Below are 23,696 nucleotides of genomic sequence, written 5' to 3'. Positions count from 1 at the left end.
AAGCTTCTGCCCTTCTGCTTGTACAGGTCCTTTTTCTTTATAGATGCACTGATTCTGACTTGTTTACCTATTCCTGACCTGTTACATTCTCAGATACCTGCTTGATCCTTAATGTCTTAGTTGGCATGGCTGCAATAACAAAGTACTATAGACTGAGTAGCTTATAAACAACAGAAATCTATTCCTCACAGTTCTGGAGGCTGGAAAATCCAAGATCAAGGCACCAGCAGATTCAGTGTCTGGTGAGGGCTCGTTTCTTCATGAACCGTGCCTTTTTGTTGTGTCCTCCCATAACAAGCTAGCTCTCTCTTGTAAGGGCACCATTCCTGAGGGAATCACCTGCCCTAATTACCTCCCAAATGCCCTACCCCCTAATACCATAACCTTGGGGATTAGGATTTTGACATATGAATTTTTGAGGGGATATAAACATTCAGTCCACTGCACTTAACAGCACCGGCTTTTTCCTTGGCCCAATTTCTCTCTTGGCTCTTCTGACTTGCCTGAAGACTGGTAGAGGAGTCACTCTATGTGCTCCAGAAACTCATTTCTAATCTCTGTTACACTTACACCACCTTCTTGGCATATGAATGATTATGTCAAGGATTTGCACATCTATGGGGAAGGAAAGAGGTACATTTCCCCCTCTACACAGTGGGTCAGCTTTCATTTCCACTGTGTCCTCCAAGGTAATGAGCAAAAACTGACTACTTCATCACTTCTCTGGTCATTTTTCTGACTCAGATTTAGCAAGTCATTCTATAGCTTACCTCAGTAGAAAATATCTTACTGTCTTTTTGTTCCCAAGTATGCCATCTTTATATAATAATACCTTTTTTGATTTGGATTTCATGACTCATTCTCAGTTCTTCACATTAGATTTAATCATTTAGCTATAACTGGTTCCTCCATTAATCTATAGAGTTTATAAGTTTACAGTAATTCAACTGTGATTTTCTGAGTGACCTTTTTGCCAATAATGTTACTCAAATAATCTTTATTTATTATACCAATAAACTAAGCAATATGTAACATTGGCCATATTTCCTTTCCACATTTTTCAATCTTACACACAGGAAGCCTTGGCTCAAGCTTTTTGGATTGACATCAAGCGCATGGATGATCCAGAGTGTTACTTTAATTCTTTGCCAAAAGAGTTAGAAGTAAAAAGAGATCGGATGGTATGTCTACTTGAGAGTGTCGGCCTAAAACCCATAGTTCCTGATGGAGGATACTTCATCATCGCTGATGTGTCTTTGCTAGGTTTGTAAAGGTTTTTATTGTTTCAAATATATGGAAACTTATGCGTAAAATTATAGCAGAATTATGGAGAAAAGATTGGTGTCAAAGCCACAGCAGCATTTTATCTACAGAAAAGGATGAATTTTCACATTGTCAATGTTTTTCTACAATTATCTTTACTTTTAGGTCTTTCACCTCTTGTTAAATGGTTATGGAGTTGGTGTTGCTCTAGGTATTCTATTAAACATAGAATTTGCTGTCATTCTGTTCCAGTGTGTAATTTAAAACACAGGTACATGACATGAGACATGTACTCTGTGTTCATTTGAGTAAAATTTTAGTGTCCTTTTCACTTAACATAAAAACATACTATTTTGTTAGAAAAATAAGATTTCTAGAAATTTTGAAACCATCAGGGAATATTTTCCTCTTTAGAATATACTGAAATGAAGTAAACAAGGAGAATAACTATTAAGGATCTACTATGTACCAAGCACTCAAACGCCCTTCTGAAGAAAACATTAGTTGCATTTTTGCAGACAAGAAGATTTAGAAAGTTTTAAATAACTTGCCTGAAGTCACACAGCTAGATTCGAAATAGTTCTATCTCCAAAAAGCAAGGGTCTTTATATTACCTAAAGCTGTTATATGTAATTCTGACAGGCCGTACAAATCTAAGGTTAGAAGCAAGATAGTGTTTTATATATAACTTACTTTTCTTAAAAAAAAAAAAAACCATTAATTGTAGTGAACTTTAAAGCCTAATTTATTCTGACAGAAATTACAGCCATTCTAAATACAGCTTTAAATGTTTTAAAATCTTATTACAATAAAGTTGTATGCCAATGAACTTGAAAAACTGAAGTTTTTTTATTTATACTAAATTTTATAAAGCTGGAAAGAATAAAAGAAAATTTTTGTTTTATAACAAAACAGTGATTATTTTTTAACATTATATCCTTCACATAGAAATTTTCTAATACAAGTGTTTGATGTTGGCAGTTTCTCCTTCTTGTAATATTTTATTGGCATCTTCACAGATTTCAGGAAAGTAAGGTGTTATGATTTTCCTGTAAGTAGGTTTTGAGGTCCCTTTCTCTGGAAAGTGACTGTAAACTCTAGCCCTGCCCTGGTGGGGCTCCAACGGAGGTGTTCGTGGATGTTCACAGTTTGTCTTTCATGGGATACTTCTTTATCCTGGTGAACAGCCTAATGCCTAAGTCTCACCCATGACCAGATGTCCCTCTCACAGGAAACTTGTTTATACTGGCAGACACCCTTGTGGCTGTTGTCTGACTGTGTCCACATTATTCCCACCAAGATCTTTATCCACTCTCTAGGAGAGCCCTGACCAGGGGGAGAATTAGGTTCACATGTGTTGGTCAGGTGAGATACAGAAGAGGCAGAACACCTCCCAGGGCCAACAGGAAGTAGGAAACCATATGAATTCACGACATAAGGCTCAAACTGAAGCAAACTTTTCTTTCCTGTCTCATTGGCTTATTTCTTCATTTGTTATGAGAGAAGAAGAGGCTGTGCTTAGCAGAGGCTCTTGGAGTCCTATTGCCAGAGAGCTGTACTGGCAGGCTCCCAAGCTCCATTTGTATATAAAACCCCTTAAGATGTTCCATACTCTGAGGTTTGGAAAGCACTTTTCCCATATTGGGTGTCAATGTGAAGCTCATTTGATGAAATGATAAAAAGAAATAGCACAGTTGTCATCATTTATATTTTTGCCTTTGAATCAGAAATCCACAAGCTTTTCCACATGAATTATTTTGCTTATTTATAATAAAATGATTTATACTTTATATGCTTCCAAAAGGAATTTTAGCCTATTCATATTAAAAGTCTTCTATGCAATAATATATAAATAGCAATGATGATATATAAATCAAAAATCAATGACACATAGGGTGAGGAGAAAGCAAACATTTCATTCACCGAGGTTTACATATTATAATTAGTATTATCTTGAGACCAAACTTCCTGGGACCAAAGGCAAATAGAAATGGAATTAGTTACATAATTCTTGGATAAAAGGAACTTAACAGCTTTTTAAAGAAGAGTTCTTTCCTGGAACCAAACTTTTCCACATAGTAGACTCTAAAAGAGATTTATCACATTGCGACAGTAAATATCAAAAGGACAGTGATGCAACTTGGAGTATTACACTAAACTCTCAATTAGTTTCCCACTCTTTCCTCAGTCAACCCATCCTTCATGCAATACTATTAATAGTTTAGGACTTAGATCTTGAACTAGTGGTTATAATAGGAGCAAAAAGGATTTCAGTTAGAAAAACTTTTCTTCTTTCTTTCTTTCTTTCTTCTTCTTCTTCTTCTTCTTCTTCTCTTCTTCTTCTTCTTCTTCTTCTTTTTTTTTTTTTTTTGGTAGAGACAGGTCTCACAGTGTTGCCCAGGCTGGTCTTAAACTCCTGGCCTCAAGATATCCCTCCTCAGCCTCCCCCATCACACCCAGCCAGAAAAACTTTCCTGATGATGGAAAAAAAGAAAAAGAGATATCCTTTATGGTCTTCCTTCATCCATGTGGAAAAATGTTAATGTCTATAAAACCTTCCTACATATGAAGAAAACTTTTATTTTATTTTACTCTTTTGTCTGCTTAGATTAATTTGCAATGTGGGAATTCTTCCATGTACTAGAGGTTGGTCCTATCATTTGCTAAAGATAAAAACAAAAGCGTCCATCTAATGGTAGCTTAAGAATAAAAGTAGACCATAATATTCATGAACATAGTAATTACTTCTCTGTACAATTAATAACAATGGCTAACTGGTTAATATTTTTTGAGCATTTATGATGTAGTATGTATTAAGAGCTTTACAAATATCACACTCTCACAAAAGTCATATGAGATTGGTGCTATAATATTATATAACTATTAATAAAGATGAGATACAGAGAGACTTAAGTAATTTACTGAAGTTAATCAACTACTAAGTAGCAGAGCTGACCTCTGAATCCAGAGATCCATTTCCTAACCAATAAATTTATCCATTTTCTGCTCTACTAAGTACCTTTCCAGACCAGTGAGCTTCATCCTAGAACTCAAAAGGGAAACATTTGATTAGAAGACAAGATGACAAATAAGGAGATTATTACAGTTTTTCTAGTGAGATAATGGGATCCAAAATTATGGAGGTGGTAATGCAAAAACCAATTTGGGTTTTCACAGATTACTTAAATATGCTAATGCATGTGGTTTAAACTCTTTCCTTCAATAAAGAACAACGTTGTTTAGTTCCTTTGAGGATCTCTAGTTCAGGCATTTCAAAAGAAATAGATTTCAGCTACCTTCTGACTATAAAACTTTTATAATTGTATGTATTCCCTTCTTTCCTTTTTCTGCACCATAGCAATAAATTCCTTTTTTCTAAGCTTTACAAGAACAAATGAGTAGTACAGTGTCAATTACAGTTAGTTAATAACCTTCTGCTCTTCTTTCTACTCGTGTAGGTAATCGCGCCTTTCTCTGGGCTGCTTTTGTACTTTGAATACACTACTATTGTGTACTTGTCACATAGAACTTTTTACATAGTTTACAATTAGTCTCTTTTTTTAATTTTATTTTTTTACATATAATTGTACATATTCATGGGGGTACACAGTTTCAATACATATAATGTATAATGATCAGATGGGGTAATTAGCATATCCGTCATCTCAAACATTCATTTCTTTGTGTTGACAAAACTCAATATCCCCCTTCTAGCTATTTGAAACCATTAATATGTAATATATTATTGCTAACTGTAGTCATACTACAGTGGTATGGAACACTAGAACTTGTTCCTCCTAGATTCTCACTTTTTTAAGCTGTCAGTTTTTGTTAGGGCCAAACCTGAATTAAGCACACATACACACATATATCTTGTTGTTTTTTTTTTGTTTTTTTTTTTTTTGAGACAGAGTCTCACTTTGTTGCCCGGGCTAGAGTGAGTGCCATGGCGTCAGCCTAGCTCACAGCAACCTCAAACTCCTGGGCTTAAGCGATCCTCCTGCCTCAGCCTCCCGAGTAGCTGGGACTACAGGCACGCGCCACCATGCCCGGCTAATTTTTTCTATATATATTTTTAGTTGTCCATATAATTTCTTTCTATTTTTAGTAGAGACAGGGTCTCGCTCTTGCTCAGGCTGGTCTCGAACTCCTGACCTTGAGCGATCCACCTGCCTCGGCCTCCCAGAGTGCTAGGATTACAGGCGTGAGCCACCGCGCCCGGCCCACACATATATCTTGAAATAGTAATTTGAGTTTCTTACCTATAAAGAGAGGATTGTAACTACCACCCAGAATTGTGGTGACAACTAAATGAGAGGATTGTGTAACATGCTTAATAGTAAGCATATGGTAGTATTTTATTAGCATTATTATGTGAAAATTTTACATTCTCCTGAAAGTATAAGGGAAAATGAAGATAAAATCATTAGGTATAGTAAAAACATTCTTAGACTTGGTTTTAAAAGTGCAGGTGACGTTTTCTTCAGTGTCAAGGTTTTCATATGGTTAATTTGAAAAAAACCACTAGTATTTACTAAATAAAAGAAAAAAGTAAGATACGTGCCTCAATTTGTTTTCAGCAATAAATTGCAAAATTTTATTGATTACAGTAACCATCAACATTAGTTGCATTGGGCCATTCAAAAGGATCCAAGAGTGTAAGTTAATGAAATTGAAACAATATGAAATATGGACTACTGAAACTGAATGCCAAAGAAATATGTTGCCCAGACTCTAAAGCAAGATTGAGGCAAGAGATTAGAATAGGAATACATATTTGAAGTTTCATCTCCAAATTTAAAATTTAAAAAACAGCATAATATAGGGAATTAAGAGATAAAAAAATAAGGATCACATTTAGAAGATCCAAACAGACATTCTTTATAAATAATGAATAATATTAATTTATTCATTCAACAAATATGCTTTTTATTATGTGCTAGACACTGACCTAGGGGTTGAGGATACACTAGGTTGCAAAACAGACACTTTACCTTTGTGGAGCTTACAATCTAATGAATGGCTATTTGGAGATATAATTATTACTGATGAATACTTTGTAAATAATTTATTTGTTATTTCATTAATAATGATCATAGAGTCTGATTTATAGATAAAAAGGCAACAATTCTCTTCCTTCTCCTTTCCTACTCTCTTCCTGTGCCAAGAACTGCATGTACAAGCATGATCAACCAGGCGTATGTGTGAGTACTGCCTTAGCATATCAGTAAAGCTTCTCTGTGAGTTCCTCACTTCCCACCACACCATGCAGTATGAGACTCCAGCATATTCTGTGATTATCTTCTGAGAAAATTTGAAACCAGTCTAATTTAAATCAGAAGAAAATTCTGAATCCTGATAGACTTAAGTGAAATACATATTGCCTCAGATATAATTCATAGGCCACCTAATTTTCATTGTTGTTCTAGATGCAGACCTCTCTGATATGAAGGACAATGAGCCTTATGACTATAAATTTGTGAAATGGATGACTAAAAATAAGGTAATGTTTATTGGCCTTTGCAATACTGTGTCATATTTTATAGTTAATTTATGAGGGAAACCTGCTAACGTGGTTGGAAAACATTAAATGTAGTTTTGTTACATGATGTGCCACTTGTGGCTTTTGAGGGAATTTTAAAACTATTTTTCTCTTTGGAAATTGTTGTGACTATTTAAAAATATCTATTAGTTTTTAATATCTACAGTCTCAAAATTAATATTGGAAGTGTAAGTAATTTTCTTATTATATCTTGCTATTTATTTTTCAGAAACTATCAGCCATCCCTGTTTCAGCATTCTGTAATTTAGAGACTAAATTACAATTCGAGAAATTTGTACGATTTTGCTTCATTAAAGTAAGTTCCCTGTTCTACTGAAAAACACATTTATAGTATCCTCATTTCAATTGATAAAGCACTAGGGTTTTTTTTTCTGTTGCTAAAAATAATATGCTCATAGGCAGTGTTTAAATTTTGGCTTGCTGCCATGAAATTAACTGCCTACCAGATAAAACCCTCTTTGAAGGAAGACAACATAATACAGATTCCTTACCATATAATAAATATCACAAGGTCCAGCATACAATTAAAAAATACTTGATATGGGAAAACACAAGAAAATGTGACCCATGATAAAGAAAAAAAGTAGTCAATAGAAATAGACCTAAAGGTGTAGCCAGATGTAGGAATGACTAGACAAAGACTTTAAAGCAAATATTATAAATATGCTCAAGAAATTAAAGGGAAATATGGTCATAATGAGTAAACAGAAGAATTAGAACTATGAAAAAAGAACGAAATGGAAATTCAAGAACTTAAAAGTATAATATCTGATATGAAATATTTATGGGGCTTAACAGAGGACTGAAGATATCAGAAAAAAAAAGTTAACTTGCATACAGATCCATAGAAATTATCCAATCTGAAAAAAAGAAAGAAAACTATTTTTTTTAATGAACAGAACCTCAGATCTAAAAGACAATATCAAGTGATAATATACATGTCATTGGAGTACCAAAAAAAAGAAAATATTACAGAAAAAAAGTTTTAGGAAATAATGGCCAAAATTTTTCCATATTTGGTGAAAAGCAATTTAAGGATCTAAAAAGCTCAGTGAACTACAACAAGATAAATATTTAAATAAAACAAAATAAAACAAAAAATAGCTACGCACATTATAATCAAACTGCTGAAAACCAAAGGTAAAGATAAGATCTTGAAAAGCATCCAAACAAAAACTGCATATTGCATGCACAGGAACACAAAGTAGAATGTTAACTGACCTCTTATCGGAAACAATAAAGACCAGAATACAATGAAATAACATCTAAGCACTGAAATAAAAAAAAATGCAAGCCCAGAATTCTATATCCAGGAAAATAACCTTTAAAAAAGAAAATGAAATAGACATCCCTGACAATTGAAAGATGAGAAAATTTATCACCATCAGACCTGGACTTTAAAAGATTCTGAATGTATTAACTGCTGTTTTTAAGATGTTCTTGCTACTGAAAATAGTTTTACTGAGATCAAGACACTATCTATACCAACTCACTCATCTGTAAACCTAATCAGAATAATGTAAACACTATTTTCAACTCTTAGAGACAATCTACAGACACACTATGGAAGACTTGTTCAAAATAGAATATAAATGTTAACAATCTAACAATGTAAACACTCAGTTGACTGAAACTTTAAAGAAAGGGTAAGGCCATTAATATTCTTATCTTACAGTAGATTGAGAAATAGAGGTATATTATTTGAAATTTTAAACATAACTAGCAGAAGGAATAAGTAACATAAGACTTGTAGTTTTGAAATGGTAAACACAGCTCTTCCCTCTTCTCTTTTTGGAAATTATTCAGAAACAACTAGGAGAATGGAAAGCAAATTCACAAATTCCTCAGGGTATGAGGAAGAGTTGCCAAATACAGTGCAGTTGATGGTAGAGGGAAGATAATAGAAGGGATCCTGCTTCTACGTCTTCAAATTATGTATAGACAAAGCCAGCAGGTGGCATGCTCATTATTGATGACAAGAACAGTAGATGTGCTGGCAGTGGGAACTTCTCTAGACTCTTTTGGCATCATGGAAGAAACAGAGTAGAAACATACAAGAAACTATACGAGACACAATGGAGAGGAGATACTGGCTGGGCTATAGATTTCCTTACTCACCCCTGTCATTATTGCTAAGAGCTGTGTTGAGACAATGTGGAAGAAATATAATAAATTGGGGGTAGCCAATTTAATTATTTGGGAAGAAATAAAGTCTAAGAGAACTTCCCCTCACTGTACCCTACATCGATTGTATTAATAGTAAATTTTACTGTGAGCCAAGGAGAATTTCTGCTCTTTTCTAGTGCTGCCCCAGCTCCTCCCTATAGAGATCTGCAGATGCATATTCAAATCATGGACAATAGCCGGTAGCACACACTTTACCCAGAACAATAGCAACAGTACGTGCGCTGGCAGTGGGGGCTTACAAAGAAAATTCAATAAAAAATAATTAATAATCAAAAAGGATCCAGCTATGAATCTATAAAAGGACACTATAAGGAAAAGAGAAAGGTATAAGGAAAAACAAGTGTCAGAGAGTATTCACAGAAAAATGTTGCTAAGGAGGAAATAAAAATTTTGAGATTTCAAATTTAAAACCCTTAAAACAGGAGATTAAAACAGAGATTCTAAAAGTTCAGGGAAGATGGAGTAGGGTAATATAAGAAGATGAAATGGGAGCTGTCAGAGCTCAGGTAAGAAATTAAAGGGAAAAAATAAAGCTATTGGAAATTATGATGACTTTGGAAACACCATAAAGGACACTAAATACTTCAGTAAGCACGTTAAGGATTGAGAAAAGTGAACAAAAGGAAGTGGAAAAGAGCAAAGAATTTTAAAATATTAGAAAAATTATAGATGTGCAAGAAAAATGAAATATGTAGTGTCTCTGGAAAAAAAAAAAGTCGAACAAGTGGAACCTGGAAAGAATTTTAATAGCTTTATTTTCAAAATGCTTCCATTAAAAAAAAAAAAGACAGAAATCTAAAGATTGAAAGGAAAAATTTTCACACAATGATGAACACTGAGATATACCTTATTTGATATATTGGACTTCAGAGATAAATCCTTTGGGCAAATTCTAGACAATAAGATCAAGGGCTCCATGCAGGCCAAGAGAGGAGGACCAGCATGGACTCAAACTCCTTTACATCAACATTCAGTATTGTAAGATAGTGTAGCAATAGCTGGAAGTCCTTAGGGAAAGTTAACATACCTAATACAATGTCTTGAAAAGGCTAAAAATAAAAGGATGGCAAAAAACATGCCAAGGAAATGGAAATCAAAAGAAAACAGGTTGAGTTCAGAGCAAAAGAAAAGTAATAAAGCAAACACAGCCCTTCACAATTTTATGGGTAAAATCTTCAGGAGCTGCCAAACTTATGAACAGATGTTCAACCTCACTTATAATAAAAGAAACAAAAATTAGAACTCAATGCCATTTTATCTATTGAGTTGCAAACAACCCAAATAACTAAAAAGTTCCATAGAACACTCTCTCACACATTGAAAGTGGGAGTATAATTTATAACATCTCAGTGGTGGTTAGTGTGAAAATTTCCATCCAAATGTAAATTCCCATATCCTTTGACCCAAAAATTCTACTTCTAGGATTTTATTTCCTGCGGATTTACTTGCACATTTTGAATGACTTGTATTCAAGGATTTTCACTGAAGCATCATTTGTAATAGCAGAAGATTGTAAACAACAAAAATATTTACCAGTGGGGGCCACTTGAATAAATGATAGTATATTCAGATCAGTAAAAGAATGAAGCAGCTCTCCATGTAGTGATAGCGCATAAGCTGAAATCATGGAGCAGAACAGTTTGTATGGAATGCCATCATTTGTATACAAAAGGAAAACATAGGTAGGTAGAGAGATAGATGCTTATAAATGTCTAGAGTATCTCCAGAAGGACACATAATATTAATAAAATCCCAATGTTGCCTTTGGGGAGGAAACCTGAGTTACCAAGGGAGATAGGTGGGATGCTAACTTAAAAAAAAAAAAATTGAAAAGCTCTCAATATAAAAGTTTCAATAACTTTTTTTCTGAACCATTTCAGAGTAAGTCATAAACTTAATTACTGATGATGCTGCTAGCACCTCCAAATACTTTATTGTGTATTCTTCATAAACAAGGACATTCTCCTCCAAAACCATAATATAACCCTCAAAATCATAAAGTTAATGTTAATATATCATTCCATCTAATCCTCAGATCTAATTCAAGTTTCACTCATTGTCCCAATAACGTCCTTTTTCTAACAAACAAATCAATAAATAAATTCAAGCCATAATCATGTCAATCAATCCAGACCAGAATCGTGCATTGCATTTAGTTGTCATATTTCCTGCAACCTGGAATGGTTTCTCATTTTCTTTGACTTTCATGATTTTGATACTTTTGAAAATTATTAGCCAATTATTTTGAAGAAAGTCTTTCATTTAAAGTTGACCTTTCCTCCTGATTAGATTCAGGTTATGCACTTTGGCAGGAAAAAACTGAAGTGATGCTCTATTCTTTCCCTTGCATCAGGTGGCACACAATTTCTATTTTTCCTAATGCTAGTGATGTTAACATTAATCACTTGATTAAGGCAGAGTTTGCCAGTTTTTTTCTACTGTGAAGTTGCACTTTTTTCCTTGTAAAATAATAATATTTTATGGTGAGGTACTATGAAAATATTCCATATCTCATCAAAAAAATTATTCATTTTACTAATTCATATATATCAGTAAGGACTCGTGGATTCCTATTTTATTCAGTGGGCTATAATTTATTAGTGCTATTATTACTTATTTTGATACTCAGATTTTCCTAGATTTGGCTACTAGGAGCTCTTCTTACATCTAAATGTATTGATATTTAGATATAAATACACATATTTACATCTTTATTTATTTCTACCCAAATATATTAAAAACCACCACAGGGTTTATTCTAGTTTTCTCCCTTTCCATATTTGTAACTCCCTTCCTCAACAGTGGAAAGCCTGGCTCCTATTGTGTGATCATTAATTTAATCAATACCTCTGAATGGGATCGGTCTCCTGTCAATGCCACTGCTCCCCCCACCCTCCCAGTCCCTGAGTAGTTACCCTTGACCCCACTCAGACTTTGCCATTTTTTACCGGCTGCTGCCATTGCGTCCTCGTGCCCCCTGGGTTTCATCACCACATGTCGACCTGCCCTGTTACCCTCTTGGGTAGGTGCCTTCCTCTGAGACTCCAATACTCCACACCAGGCCACCACTGTCACCCCCTGCACAGAAGCTCTCCTCGCCCCTCCTGGGCTCTGACATCCATGCCAGATGCCTGCATGGGGCCACCCTACCATACAGGAGTCTCGTTTAGCCCACTGAGGCTCTGACACCCTGTTCCAGGTCAGCACCACCACTGTTGCCACCACCACGTCATGCCACCCACACTGGCCACCCTGCTTCTCCACTCTGGCTGCATGATGCCCTGGCCCCCTACACATGGACACCCACTTTGCTCAGCCCTACCTATAGGCTTTCAGACTGAATCATTTCTGTAGAGAGGAAGTAGAAAGAAAAGGTAGAGAAGCAGAAGAAGAAGAGAAGGCTGGATTTTTACTGTTTACCCTTCAGTTTAATTTTATACCATATGCATGTATTACCTATTCAGAAAGCAGATGGATTATTTTTCAGTAATTATGACTGAAACTTTGAAAGGAGGAAGCAGAGTAGTATGAATGAACTAAATTTTCCTTGTTTGGAGCAAAGTACAGGTATAGTGGTTAATGTGTGAAGTTCACAAAGAAGGAAATAGAAGCATAACCATATTTCTTAGATTTTAGTGGTAGCCATTAGAACTAAAATCAGAAATTGCCATAAAAGGTTATCTTGGAGGATGGAGGGGTTACTAGGAAGGGGTGGGAGGGGGCAGAGCAGACAACTATTATTTTTCTGTACTCTTTGACTTGTTCCTGAAATTATAACTAATTTGATGAATTGTTTTCCTCTTTGGGGTTCTGCTTTTGCATTTTCACTTCGAAAAATTTTCTATACCTGAGATCAGATATTCACTTGAATCTTCATATAATGCTATTATGATTTGTATTTTTTATATTTAAATCTTTGCTTCATCTTGAATTTATGCTGATATGTAAAGACGATGATTATTTCATTAATTTACAGAAAGATAGCACACTGGATGCTGCTGAAGAAATCATCAAAGCATGGAACGTGCAGAAGTCTTGATGTGTGCAGAATGGGTCAGTGTTTCTATTCTGTTAGATGACCTAGTATGAAATTTCTACTTAGTGCTGCCACCTGCTGAATGTTGAAAAATAAATATTTCGGTACAAATGGCATTTAAATAAATATTTCCATTGTTTTTCCAAAGAAGTTAACCCTACTCCTAACAATATTCAGGAGGTCTGATTTTATTTTTTAGTTGACATGTATTAAAACACTTGCCACTATCATTTTATGAGAATCAGCATAGCATTGTGGATAAGAACTGTGAGATGCTTAACCTCTCTGTTCCTCAGTTTCTTTGTTATAAAAGGGGAATAAAAATACCACCTGCTTCATAGAAGGTCATTTCTGAGGATTAAATAGACTGATATATATAAAGCCTAGCAAATAGCACTCACTCAGCTGATGTTAGCCAGTTTCACTTCTCCACAGTTGTGTGAAAACTCCTAACCAGTTATACCCCTCTACCCCATATATCTGCTTTGTCTACCCACTTGTACTTTCCTCTCCTTCATTTTCCAATGGCCTTGAACTTTGCTCACAGGTTTGCCTCTCTATCCCAAGTGCTGCTTTGAAGTGGCTTCAAGGTCCACATGGATGATCTAAGGTTTTCCATACCTTGACCTCCTCACCTCTGGTGATGTTCACCTCCACTCCACTTCAGCCATGCACTCCCCTGGGCACTCCCTAAGACTTTCACCACTCAAGTCTATTTCTCTTTTAAGATAAATTCCTCATCTCCCAGTTTAGCCACCTATCCTTCCAGCTCATGCTTGCTCGCTTGCTCGCTCACTCGCGCTCTCCCCCTACCCCAGCTCCTCTCTAAATATCACTTATTCAAATCCACTATTTCTCAAAAAATAGTCCATGGCCTCCTTATATCAGAATCAACTAAGATCCTTGTTGAAAATAGAGATTTTAGTCTTTACGCAAGACCTAATGAATAAAACTTTAGGATCTGGCCCTTACCAGGTGATTCTTACACACATTAAATTCTGTTGATTATTGCTATAGCTCATAGAACCCTCAATTTTATTCCTATTGGTTCTCTTGTATCTTCACTCCCTTCCTCATCTAGCATTGACTTCATTGTCCATCACTTCAGCCAAGATGCTTTTGCTGCCTTGAATTACTTGCCTCATTGTTCTATCTTATCTGGTTTAAAAAAAAAAAAAAAATTCAACTCTGGGGTTGAAGCTCCATGCCTGCCCCTGGGCTGCCAATTGCACAATTGGGCAGGTTTTAGCAACCATGAATGCCTATCATTGACCTGAACTTGATACAATTCTTCAGTGCTCCCCTAATGAGATTTCTGTACCTTACTGCAGCAGCAATTCCTAATATTCTCCCATTTTCTCTAATAAAAATAACCAACCTCCATTCTCCTCATACCTGAAAGCCCACCACCACCAGCACAACTAAATCATAGCAAATGACCTCATCTCCTACTTCTGTGAAAAATAAAACTAAACACAAGCTACCAGCCCGGCACTTCCAACTGGGATCCTACCAATAAGCCTATGACTTATCTGCAACAGCATCCATCCTTTCTTCATCCTTCCAGTTACAAGGGGTGGTGGCAGATTGGGGAGAACTGGTAGTTAAACATTACCAGGCCCAGCCATCCAGAAGGAAGCCCGGGACCCTAAGAGCCAACTATTGCATAGCATTAAAAATCCCATGGAACATGTTTAGCTTGTCCACTCTGGCTGGGGACTTAATAAAATTTTCACCAGGGTTTAAAGCTGCTTTCTGCAGTTCTGGACTTGTCTAGAGCTAATCCCACCACCTGTGCTCTGGATCTCATTTCTTCTCATACTCTCAAAATTGGTTCAGTCCATTCTCTTGAACCTTCAGCCTCTACTGGCTCTCTAGCTCGGAAGAGGGACATGTTCAAATCTCTCCCATCTTAGAAAATCCTTTCCTTGATTCTATCTGCTATCTTGTTACCTCTTCCTCTTCAGGGCAAAATTCTTCCTTCCTTCCTTCTTTCCTTCCATTTTTCCTCTCTTTTTCTCTCCTCTTCCATCCCTTCCTTCTTTCCTTTCTTCTTTCCTTCCTCTCTCCTTCCCTCCCTCCCTCCTTCCCGCTTTCTCTTCCTTTCTTTCTTCCTTCCTTCTTTCTCTCCTTCCTTCCACAACCTCCTTCATTGAGCTTCTATGTGCCAGGCACTGTTCTAGGCACTTAATATATATCAGTGAACAAATAAAGATCCCCGTCCTCTAGGGCTTTCCATCTAGCCAGGGGAGGGAGACTAACTAAATCATAAACATAATGAAATATATAGTATGTAAAGTAACATAGGACCTCCAGGACTATTATAAGAATGATGATTTAATGTAAAAAATCAGAGTGACATTCCATTTTTTAATATGTAAAATAATGTCTATTGCAGCATTGTAAATAATTACTCCAAACAGGAAATCAAAATGTCCATCAACAGTCTAATATTTGGACAGCATAGTAATACAGTGGAATGCCATACTGTTTTCATAGGATTTCTTCACAATGCCTTCAAAGAGTCAGCTGGAGTTCTTAGTAGACAGTGTTATACTGTCTGTAATGACTGTAATACTAGAATCCGGTACTGTGCTCATTGAAGTCTCGTATGTCAGCCCCAACCTCAGGGAATCTAGAATTTCCAATTCCTTAAAATAAATTTCTTTCTGTATATCTGCATACCCTATTGGTTCTATTTCTCTGGAGAACCCTAATAGCAGGGAATTAGCAAAAATAAAGATAAGTTGTCTACAAATTTCCAAAGTGAGATAAGAAGTCATTCTATGACATCATACTACACAATAACTAAGAGATACAGACTTCAGACAGTAAACAAGATGAACTTTTAAAGAATTTAGTGGAAGAGAGGGTTTGTGGCTATCCAAAATCAATAATATCCACCTTCTCCTTTGACTACTTCTATATTAAGGATAAAAAGCCAAAGTGCCCAATTTCTCAGCTTCCTTTGCAACTGGTCAAAATTGCCTGAGAAGGGCTTCCCTTCATGGAGAAAGATAAAAGACAAAATCCTCCTCAGCCATTTTTGTCTTTTTTGCCCTTTTCACCCTTTACCTTCTTCCTGCCTGGAATGTAGAAGTGAGACCTGGAGGTGCAGCAGCCGTCTTGGATTCGTGCAGCAACTAGCATGAGGGCGAAGGCTTACATCCTAAGGAGGGCAGAGCAGAAAAATGGAAACAGACTGGAACCCTGGAAGCAATCTGAAGCCACTGTACCTAACCCCCTACACTTTGTGATGGGTGAGATGAAAGGAAAAACACCCTATTTGTTTAAACCACTAAGAGTTTTTGTTATTTACAGATAAATGTATTACAATCTGATATAGGTTATATGGCACAAAGATCAAATTTCTCTTCTAGAAGATAAGTTGGCCTGAGGAAAAGGCCTGGAGGCAGGAAGAGAGGCCTATTAGAAGGCTCCTGTGAGAGCCCAGAAAAAAAGATGGTGAGGCCCTGAAGGATTTAGTATGAGAGAAGGGCAAATTATCCCAAGTTTTTGTCAAACTCATGAACTTTTCCTATAATTCCTATGATGAAAGTAATTATATAACCACACAATTACCAAATATTTTAAATTAAAAATTATTCCCAGATAAAACAAAGAGTCTCCTTGGTCTCAGTTGGATAAACCCAAGGGTAAAACAAAACAAAACAAAAACCTCAACCACGTTACTAAGACATGAGAATTTCCTTTTATTGCTGCTCTGAGAATACATCTAATTACTCAATCATGCCAATTAAATAGGAAGTTCACCTGCTGACAAACAGCTGTCTTGGGATATATCAGAATAAATTGTAGAAATAATTGGATTTTCTAATCGATATTAACTTCATCATATTATACAGCTGCTACTTTCCTTTACATTTAGGTACAGCATTTCTTTCTTATAATGGTTAAAGCCTTTCATTTGTGACAAAACTTTAATGGTTAAGAAGATAAAATTTTGTCCTTTTGTCAGTGAAAGTAGTCATCCTGTCTGAAGTATTTTTTTCATAAACTGATTAATCATACATTATAAGTATAAACATTGTACTTTAACTGAAACCTGAGAGCTATATCTTCTAAACACCATAACTCCATTTTCTGTATAAATCCCTGAGATGACTTATTAAAACACTATTTTTATAATTATTCTTACGCATTCTGCTAACCAGTACATGCATGAAAGAGTATAAAACTTACGAAAACCATTCAGCTTTCTAAAATTCTTCTCTCTAGAATGTCTTTCTCCTGGTAAAACAAAACTGTCCATGCTCCATGCTTGGAAGTGATAATTTTAAAGGACTCATGACACTTCTCTGCTGAAAACCCTTCAGTGACTCTGTCTCAGAGTAAAAGTCAAATTTGTCACCATGACTTTCGAGTCCCTGCATGACCTAACCCCTGTTCTCTAACCTCGTCTCCTACTCTCCCCCAGCTCTGGCCACCCTGGCCTCCATGCCAATCCTTGAACACCGGGTACACTCCAGATTGGCCCTTTGCACTTGCTGCCCGGAATGCTTCTGCCCCAGCATGCACCTCACTGCTTCAGATCTTACCTCCATCATCCCCTCGGGAGAACCATCTGACCTCCCGTGTAAAGTTGTAAATCCTGGTTCTCCCCGTCCCTTTTCCTGCCTTATTTTTCTTCTCAGCACCTACCATCATCTAGCTCACAATATGTTTTTCTCATTTAATTTGTCTGTCTCCATTCCAAATACATGTTCCATGAGGACATGGATTTTTACTCTTCTGTTTACTGCTGTATCCCCAGTACTTTGAGCAGAATCTGGCATATAGTAGGCACTCAATAAGTATTTTTTGGATGAATGATTTTCTGCCAATTGAATTTGGCCCTCTGAACACCATTATTTTTGTTGTTGCTATTGTTTTGTTTTTAACCACAGGTCTCTCTTGGGCCGATATCTTTCACTTATTAATGATTTCCTAAAGTGGCAAAGATTGTTCCTAAAACTGCAGACTATAGTTAGCATGTTTCAGGGTCACTTGAGCCAGGCTCCTGAAACATCTTTGCTTGGGCTTCAGTTAATCAACAATGCGAGACTCTGTCTGACTCCTGGAAGCCCAATGCTAGGGTACAGGACTCAAAATCACACTCAATCCCTGGGGCTGCAAGACAATTAGATTCAGTAGAGTAGTAGTCTGCAAGGTATAGTTAAGCCATGGAGTACATATACATATATCCATACGCACACATGTTTACACATTCACAAAAGCTCGGAATTTGCTATTTTAAAAGTCAGGAATGGTTGAAGACAATCTAAATGTCCATGAATATGAGAAGGGATAAACAAAGGTACTTCTAAAATATGTGAGGCTAAGTAGAAGTTAAAATGAATGAGGAGGAACTTTCTGTAAAGCCAATAAATTATCTCAAAGAAATATTAAGGCCAGGTGTGGCGGCTCATGCCTGTAATCCTAGCACTCTGGGAGGTCAAGGCAGGAGGATCACTTGAGGTCAGGAGTTCAAGACCAGCCTGAACAAGAGTGAGATCCCATCTCTACTAAAAATAGAAAAATTAGCCAAGCATAGTGGCAAGTGCCTATAGTCCCAGCTATTCGGGAAGCTGAGGCAGGGGGATGGCGTGAGCCGGAGAGTTTGAGGTTGTAGTGAGCTATGATGACACCACTGAACTCTAGCTGGGGTGACAGAGTGAGACTCTGTCTCAAAAAAATAAAAGAAAAGCAAAGAAATATCAAGAGGAAGAAAAACTTACAGAATAAGCTCTTGAGCATATGATAAGCTCTTAAGTATAAAATAAATGCATGACATTAATATTTTTATATTCTATTTTTCTATTGTATGTATGTATAATTTTTCCACAATTATTCATATGTAAATCCATATGAAATAGGTATAGAAGGATGCACACTCATTGAAAACAGAGGTTAACTTTGGGAAAGGGAGTAGAATTGTGGTCACTGTGGCTGAAGAGGTTGGTAAGGAAGAAATTTTGCTCATTTTTGCTCATGTATTAATATATTTTCATCTTACTTTATAATTAATTTATTCATTTATTCAGCAAATAATTATTGGACGCCTAGTATGTGCCAGTCATGGTTCCAGGTGCTAGGGATACAGAAATAAACAAAAAAGACAAAAATCCTTACCCTCACAAAACTTACATTCCAGTGAGGGAAACAAGATGGTAAACCAATAAGTTAAAGATATAGTATGTACTATGTGCTAAGGAGAAAAACAAAATAGGAAAGGAACATATGAAATGACAGGAGAGGTACGGAAATGCATTTTAGCAATGTTTTTGCATTAATGTTTGTATAAATAAATAAAGCATTCAGAATTATAAAATTAAATAAATAAAAAATAAAAGCCAGGATTGGTCATCCATCTCCCTTTTGCCTGGTAAGTAGATATTTCTAAACAAGGTCTGTTTCCAGGTCTAAAATGATATTGAGAGGATGTTTCAGCCCATGCTATTCAAACATGGGGAAATTGGGCATTTTTCTAGGAATGCTGTTGGCCTGAGAATAAATTGGTGCAACATTTCTGGAGAGCAATTTCACAATATTGAACGGAATGTAATTTGAACATGCCCTTTGATGCCCTGATTCTATGCTAGGTATGTCCCCTTTGAACATATAAATGTTCATCCTCAAAACTGGAAATAACCAATTCCTCCATTATTGGAGCGGTAATTAAATAGATTATGGTATCTAATCAAAGAATTTGGTTCAGCTGTGTTACTTGAAAAGTCCCAGATAGACTGTTGAATGTGATCTGTTTATATAAATAAAACAAAAATGGATTAAAAAAATCTTGGGAGAGAAGGGCGGAGCAAGATGGCCAAACAGAAACCTCCAGTGATCATCCCTCCACACAAACATCAAATTCAACAACTATCCACTCAAGGAAGCACCTTCAGAAGAACCAAAAATCAGGTGAGCAATCACAATCCCTGGTTTTAACATTTTATCAAGGAAAGAGGCACTGAAGAGGGTAGAAAAAACAATCTTGCATTGCTTACATCTGTGGTTCCCAACCCCTGGGCCAGTACTGGTCCATGGCCTGTTAGGAACTGGGCCACACGTCACCATCTGAGCTCTGCTGCCCCTGCCCCCCCACCACGTCCATGTGTAGAAAAACTGTCTTCCATGAAACTTAAGAACCCAGCAAGCTGCACAGCAGGAGGTGAGAGGCAGGCAAGCAAGCTAAGTTTTATCAGTATTTTTTTTTTTTTTTTTTTGAGACAGAGTCTCACTCTCTTGCCCGGGCTAGAGTGAGTGCCGTGGCGTCAGCCTAGCTCACAGCAACCTCAAACTCCTGGGCTTAAGCGATCCTACTGCCTCAGCCTCCCGAGTAGCTGGGACTACAGGCATGCGCCACCATGCCCGGCTAATTTTTTGTATATATATTTTTTAGTTGTCCATATAATTTCTTTCTATTTTTAGTAGAGACAGGGTCTCACTCTTGCTCAGGCTGGTCTCGAACTCCTGACCTCGAGCGATCCACCCGCCTCGGCCTCCCAGAGTGCTAGGATTACAGGCGTGAGCCACCGCGCCCGGCCAAGTTTTATCAGTATTTACACACCATCCTCCACCCCCATGGAAAAATTATCTTCCATGAAACTGTCCCTGGTGCCAAAAATGTTGGGGACCACTGGCTTATACCACCCCTTCCCTGTCCCCCAGAAGTGCTGTGCCAGTGGGCCAAGTAGAGAGAGAAACTTTGTGCCCAGGGAAAGGAGAGAGGAGTGACTTTGCATTGGAACTTCAGGGCCACCTAGTCACAGGGGAACACAGCACAGGACAAATTATGGCAGCACCCAAGGAAGAAGCATTTAGACCAGCCTGGCCAGAGGGAAATCCTCTGCCCCAAAACACAAGTTCTGGCTACCCCAAAACTGGCTGACAAAAAGAATCCTCAGGCTTGGAATAAATTCATAAGGCAATTGAGCCACAAAGGCCACAGTCCTTGGGCAATTCTTGCAGCTGTGCTGGCTTGGAGCCAGTGGGCTTGGGGTGCATGTAACCCAGTGAGACACCAGCAGCAGTGGTCAAGCCAGTGCCTGTGTCATGCCTCCCCCAACTCCAGGCAGCACAGCTCAGGGAGAGTCTTCTTCCACTTGGGGAAAGGAAAGGCAAGAGTTCAGAGGACTTTGGTTTGCAACTTGGGTACCAGCTCAGCCACAGTAAAATAAAGTACCAAGCAGACCCCTGAAGTCCCTGATTCCAAGCTTTAGTTCCTGAATGGCATTTCTAGACCCATCCTGGGCCAGAAGGAAACCTGCTACCCTGAAGGGAAGGACCCAGTCCTAGCAGGATTCACCCCCAGTTGACTAAAGAGCCTTTGGGCTTTGAATACACAGGTAAGCAGACAATAGTCACCACAGGCTTTGGGGGAGATGAGGCTGGCTTCAGGTGTGGTCTGGTGCAGTCTTAGCTGCATTGGCCATGAGGAAGTCCCCACATCACTCCTCCCCCAACTCCAACAGCCCAGCACAGAGAATGAGAGACTTTGCCTGGTAATCCAGGAAATTCTTCCATATCTTACCCAGGTCCACCAAGGCAGTACCACCAGGAGTCAGCAACAGTCACAGTATTATTGGCCTTGGGACACCCCCAGTGATGATATAGCTATGGTGAACAACGATGTAGATCATAGCACTCAATTCTCTTTGAATATCTGCAAAGCCTTCTCAAGAAGGATGTGTTCAAACAAGCCCAGACTTTGAAGATTAAAATAAATAACTAACTCTTCAATGCCCAAACATTGAAAATACCCATAAGCATCACGAATATCCAGGAAAACATGACCTCATCAAATGAACTAAATAAGGTACCAGTGACCAATCCCAGAATGATAAAGATATGTGACCTTTCAGACAAAAAATTCAAAACAGCTATCCTAAAGAAACTCAATGAACATCAAGACAACACAGAGGAGGAATTCAAAAACCTATCAGAGAAATTTAACAAAGAGATTGAAATAATAATTTAAAAAAATCAAACAGAAATTCTGTAGATTTCAACTGACAAACTGAGAAATGCATCAGAGTCTCTCAACAGCAGAATCGATCAAACAGAAGAAAGAATCAGTGAGCTTCAAGACAGACTATTTAAAAATATACAGAAGGGAGGGGAGGGAAGCATGCCTACAAGATCTAGAAAATAGCTTCAAAAGGGCAAAACTAAGAGTTTTTATCCTTAAAGAGGAGATAGAGAGATGGGAGTAGAAAGTTTATTCAAAGAAATGATAACAGAGAACTTTCCAAATCTAAAGAAAGATATCAATATTCAGGTACAAGGTCATAGAACAAGGAACAAGCAGATTTAATTCAAACAAGACTACCTCATTTAATAATCAAGCTCCCAAAGGTCATGAATAAAGAAAAGGTCCCAAGGGAAGCAAGAAAAAAGAAAAAAATAATACATAAAAGAGCTCCAAAATGTCTGGCAACAGAGTTCTCAGTGGAAGCTTTACAGGCCAGGAGAGAGTGGCATGACATATTCAGAGTGCTGAAGGAAAAAACCTTAAACCTAGAATATTATATCCTGCAAAAATACCCCTCAAACATGAAGGAGAAATAAAGACTTTCCCAGACAAACAAAAGCTGAGGGATTTCATCAATACTGGAAAAGGGGGTGGAGTTAAAAGGTAGAATTTTTGTTAGATTTCTCTTTGCTTGTTTATTTGTCTGTGTGTTTGTAAGCTGAGTTGTCATATATTTAAAATAATTGGTTATAAAATTTTTTTGCAAGCATCATGGTAACCTCAAATCAAAAAACCTACAATAGATACACAAAAAATAAAAAGCAAAAAATTAAAACACACTAACAGAGAAAATCATTTTTAACAAAGGAAGACTGGAAGGAAGGAAGAGATGACCACAAAACCAGAAATCAAATAACATGGCAGTAGTAAGTCGTTACCTATCAATAATAACATTGAATGTGAACTTTTCAATCAAAAGACATAAAGTGGCTGAATGGATTAAAAAAAAAGCAAGAGCCAACAATATGTTGTCTGCAAGAAGCCCACTTCACTTACAAAAACACACACAGACTGAAAATAAAGGAATGGAAAAAGATATTCCATGCAAATGGAAACCCAAAAGGAACAGAAGTAGCTATACTTCTATCAGATAAAATAGATTTCAGGACAAAAAAAAGCAAAGTAGATCATTACATAATAATAAAGGGGTCAATTCAGCAAGAGGATATAATAATTCTAAATATTAATATATATGCACCTAACACTGGTACACCCAAATATTAATATATGAAGCAAATATTGTCACAGATAAAGAGAGAGATAGACCTCAATATAATAGTTGTTGGAGACCGCAATACCACACTTTCATCATTTGACAGATGATCCATATGGAAAATCAACAAAGAAACATTGACTTAATCTGTACTATAGACCAAATGAACCAAATAGATATTTACAGAATGTTTCATCCAACAGCTGCAGAATACACATTTCTGCAGCTCATGAATACATTTTCCTCAGCTCATGAATCATTCTCAATGGTAAACCATATGTTGGTCCATAAAACAAGCCTTAAAAATTCAAAAAATTGAAATCATACCAAGTATTTTCTCTGACCACAATGGAATAAAACTAGAAATCAATAACAAGAGGAGCATTTGAAACTATGCAAA

At 36.9% G+C, this 23,696-nt stretch overlaps 1 protein-coding gene across 4 annotated transcripts in view; it reads left to right on the top strand.

Annotated features, from left to right (window-relative positions):
* KYAT3 (kynurenine aminotransferase 3) overlaps positions 1-16,547 on the top strand; it is a 56,698-nt gene extending 40,151 nt beyond the window's left edge. For 3 of the 4 annotated variants that reach the window (XM_069478177.1, XM_069478178.1, XM_069478180.1), the window contains exons 11-14: positions 1,077-1,263; positions 6,693-6,766; positions 7,035-7,121; positions 12,990-13,383. In XM_069478177.1, the coding sequence (XP_069334278.1) occupies positions 1,077-1,263; positions 6,693-6,766; positions 7,035-7,121; positions 12,990-13,052 (411 nt within the window). In that variant the 3' untranslated portion in view covers positions 13,053-13,383. Of the gene's footprint in view, positions 1-1,076; positions 1,264-6,692; positions 6,767-7,034; positions 7,122-12,989; positions 13,384-16,146 lie in introns of those variants that run through there. The other variant, XM_069478179.1, reaches the window with a different exon arrangement.
* The last annotated feature ends 7,149 nt before the right edge of the window (positions 16,548-23,696 follow it).

The sequence above is a fragment of the Eulemur rufifrons genome, chromosome 8 (genome assembly GCF_041146395.1).
Source record: "Eulemur rufifrons isolate Redbay chromosome 8, OSU_ERuf_1, whole genome shotgun sequence".
NCBI lineage: Eukaryota > Metazoa > Chordata > Mammalia > Primates > Lemuridae > Eulemur > Eulemur rufifrons.
The sequence above is the reverse complement of the archived record's forward strand: the minus strand, read 5'-3'. Positions and strand labels throughout refer to the sequence as shown.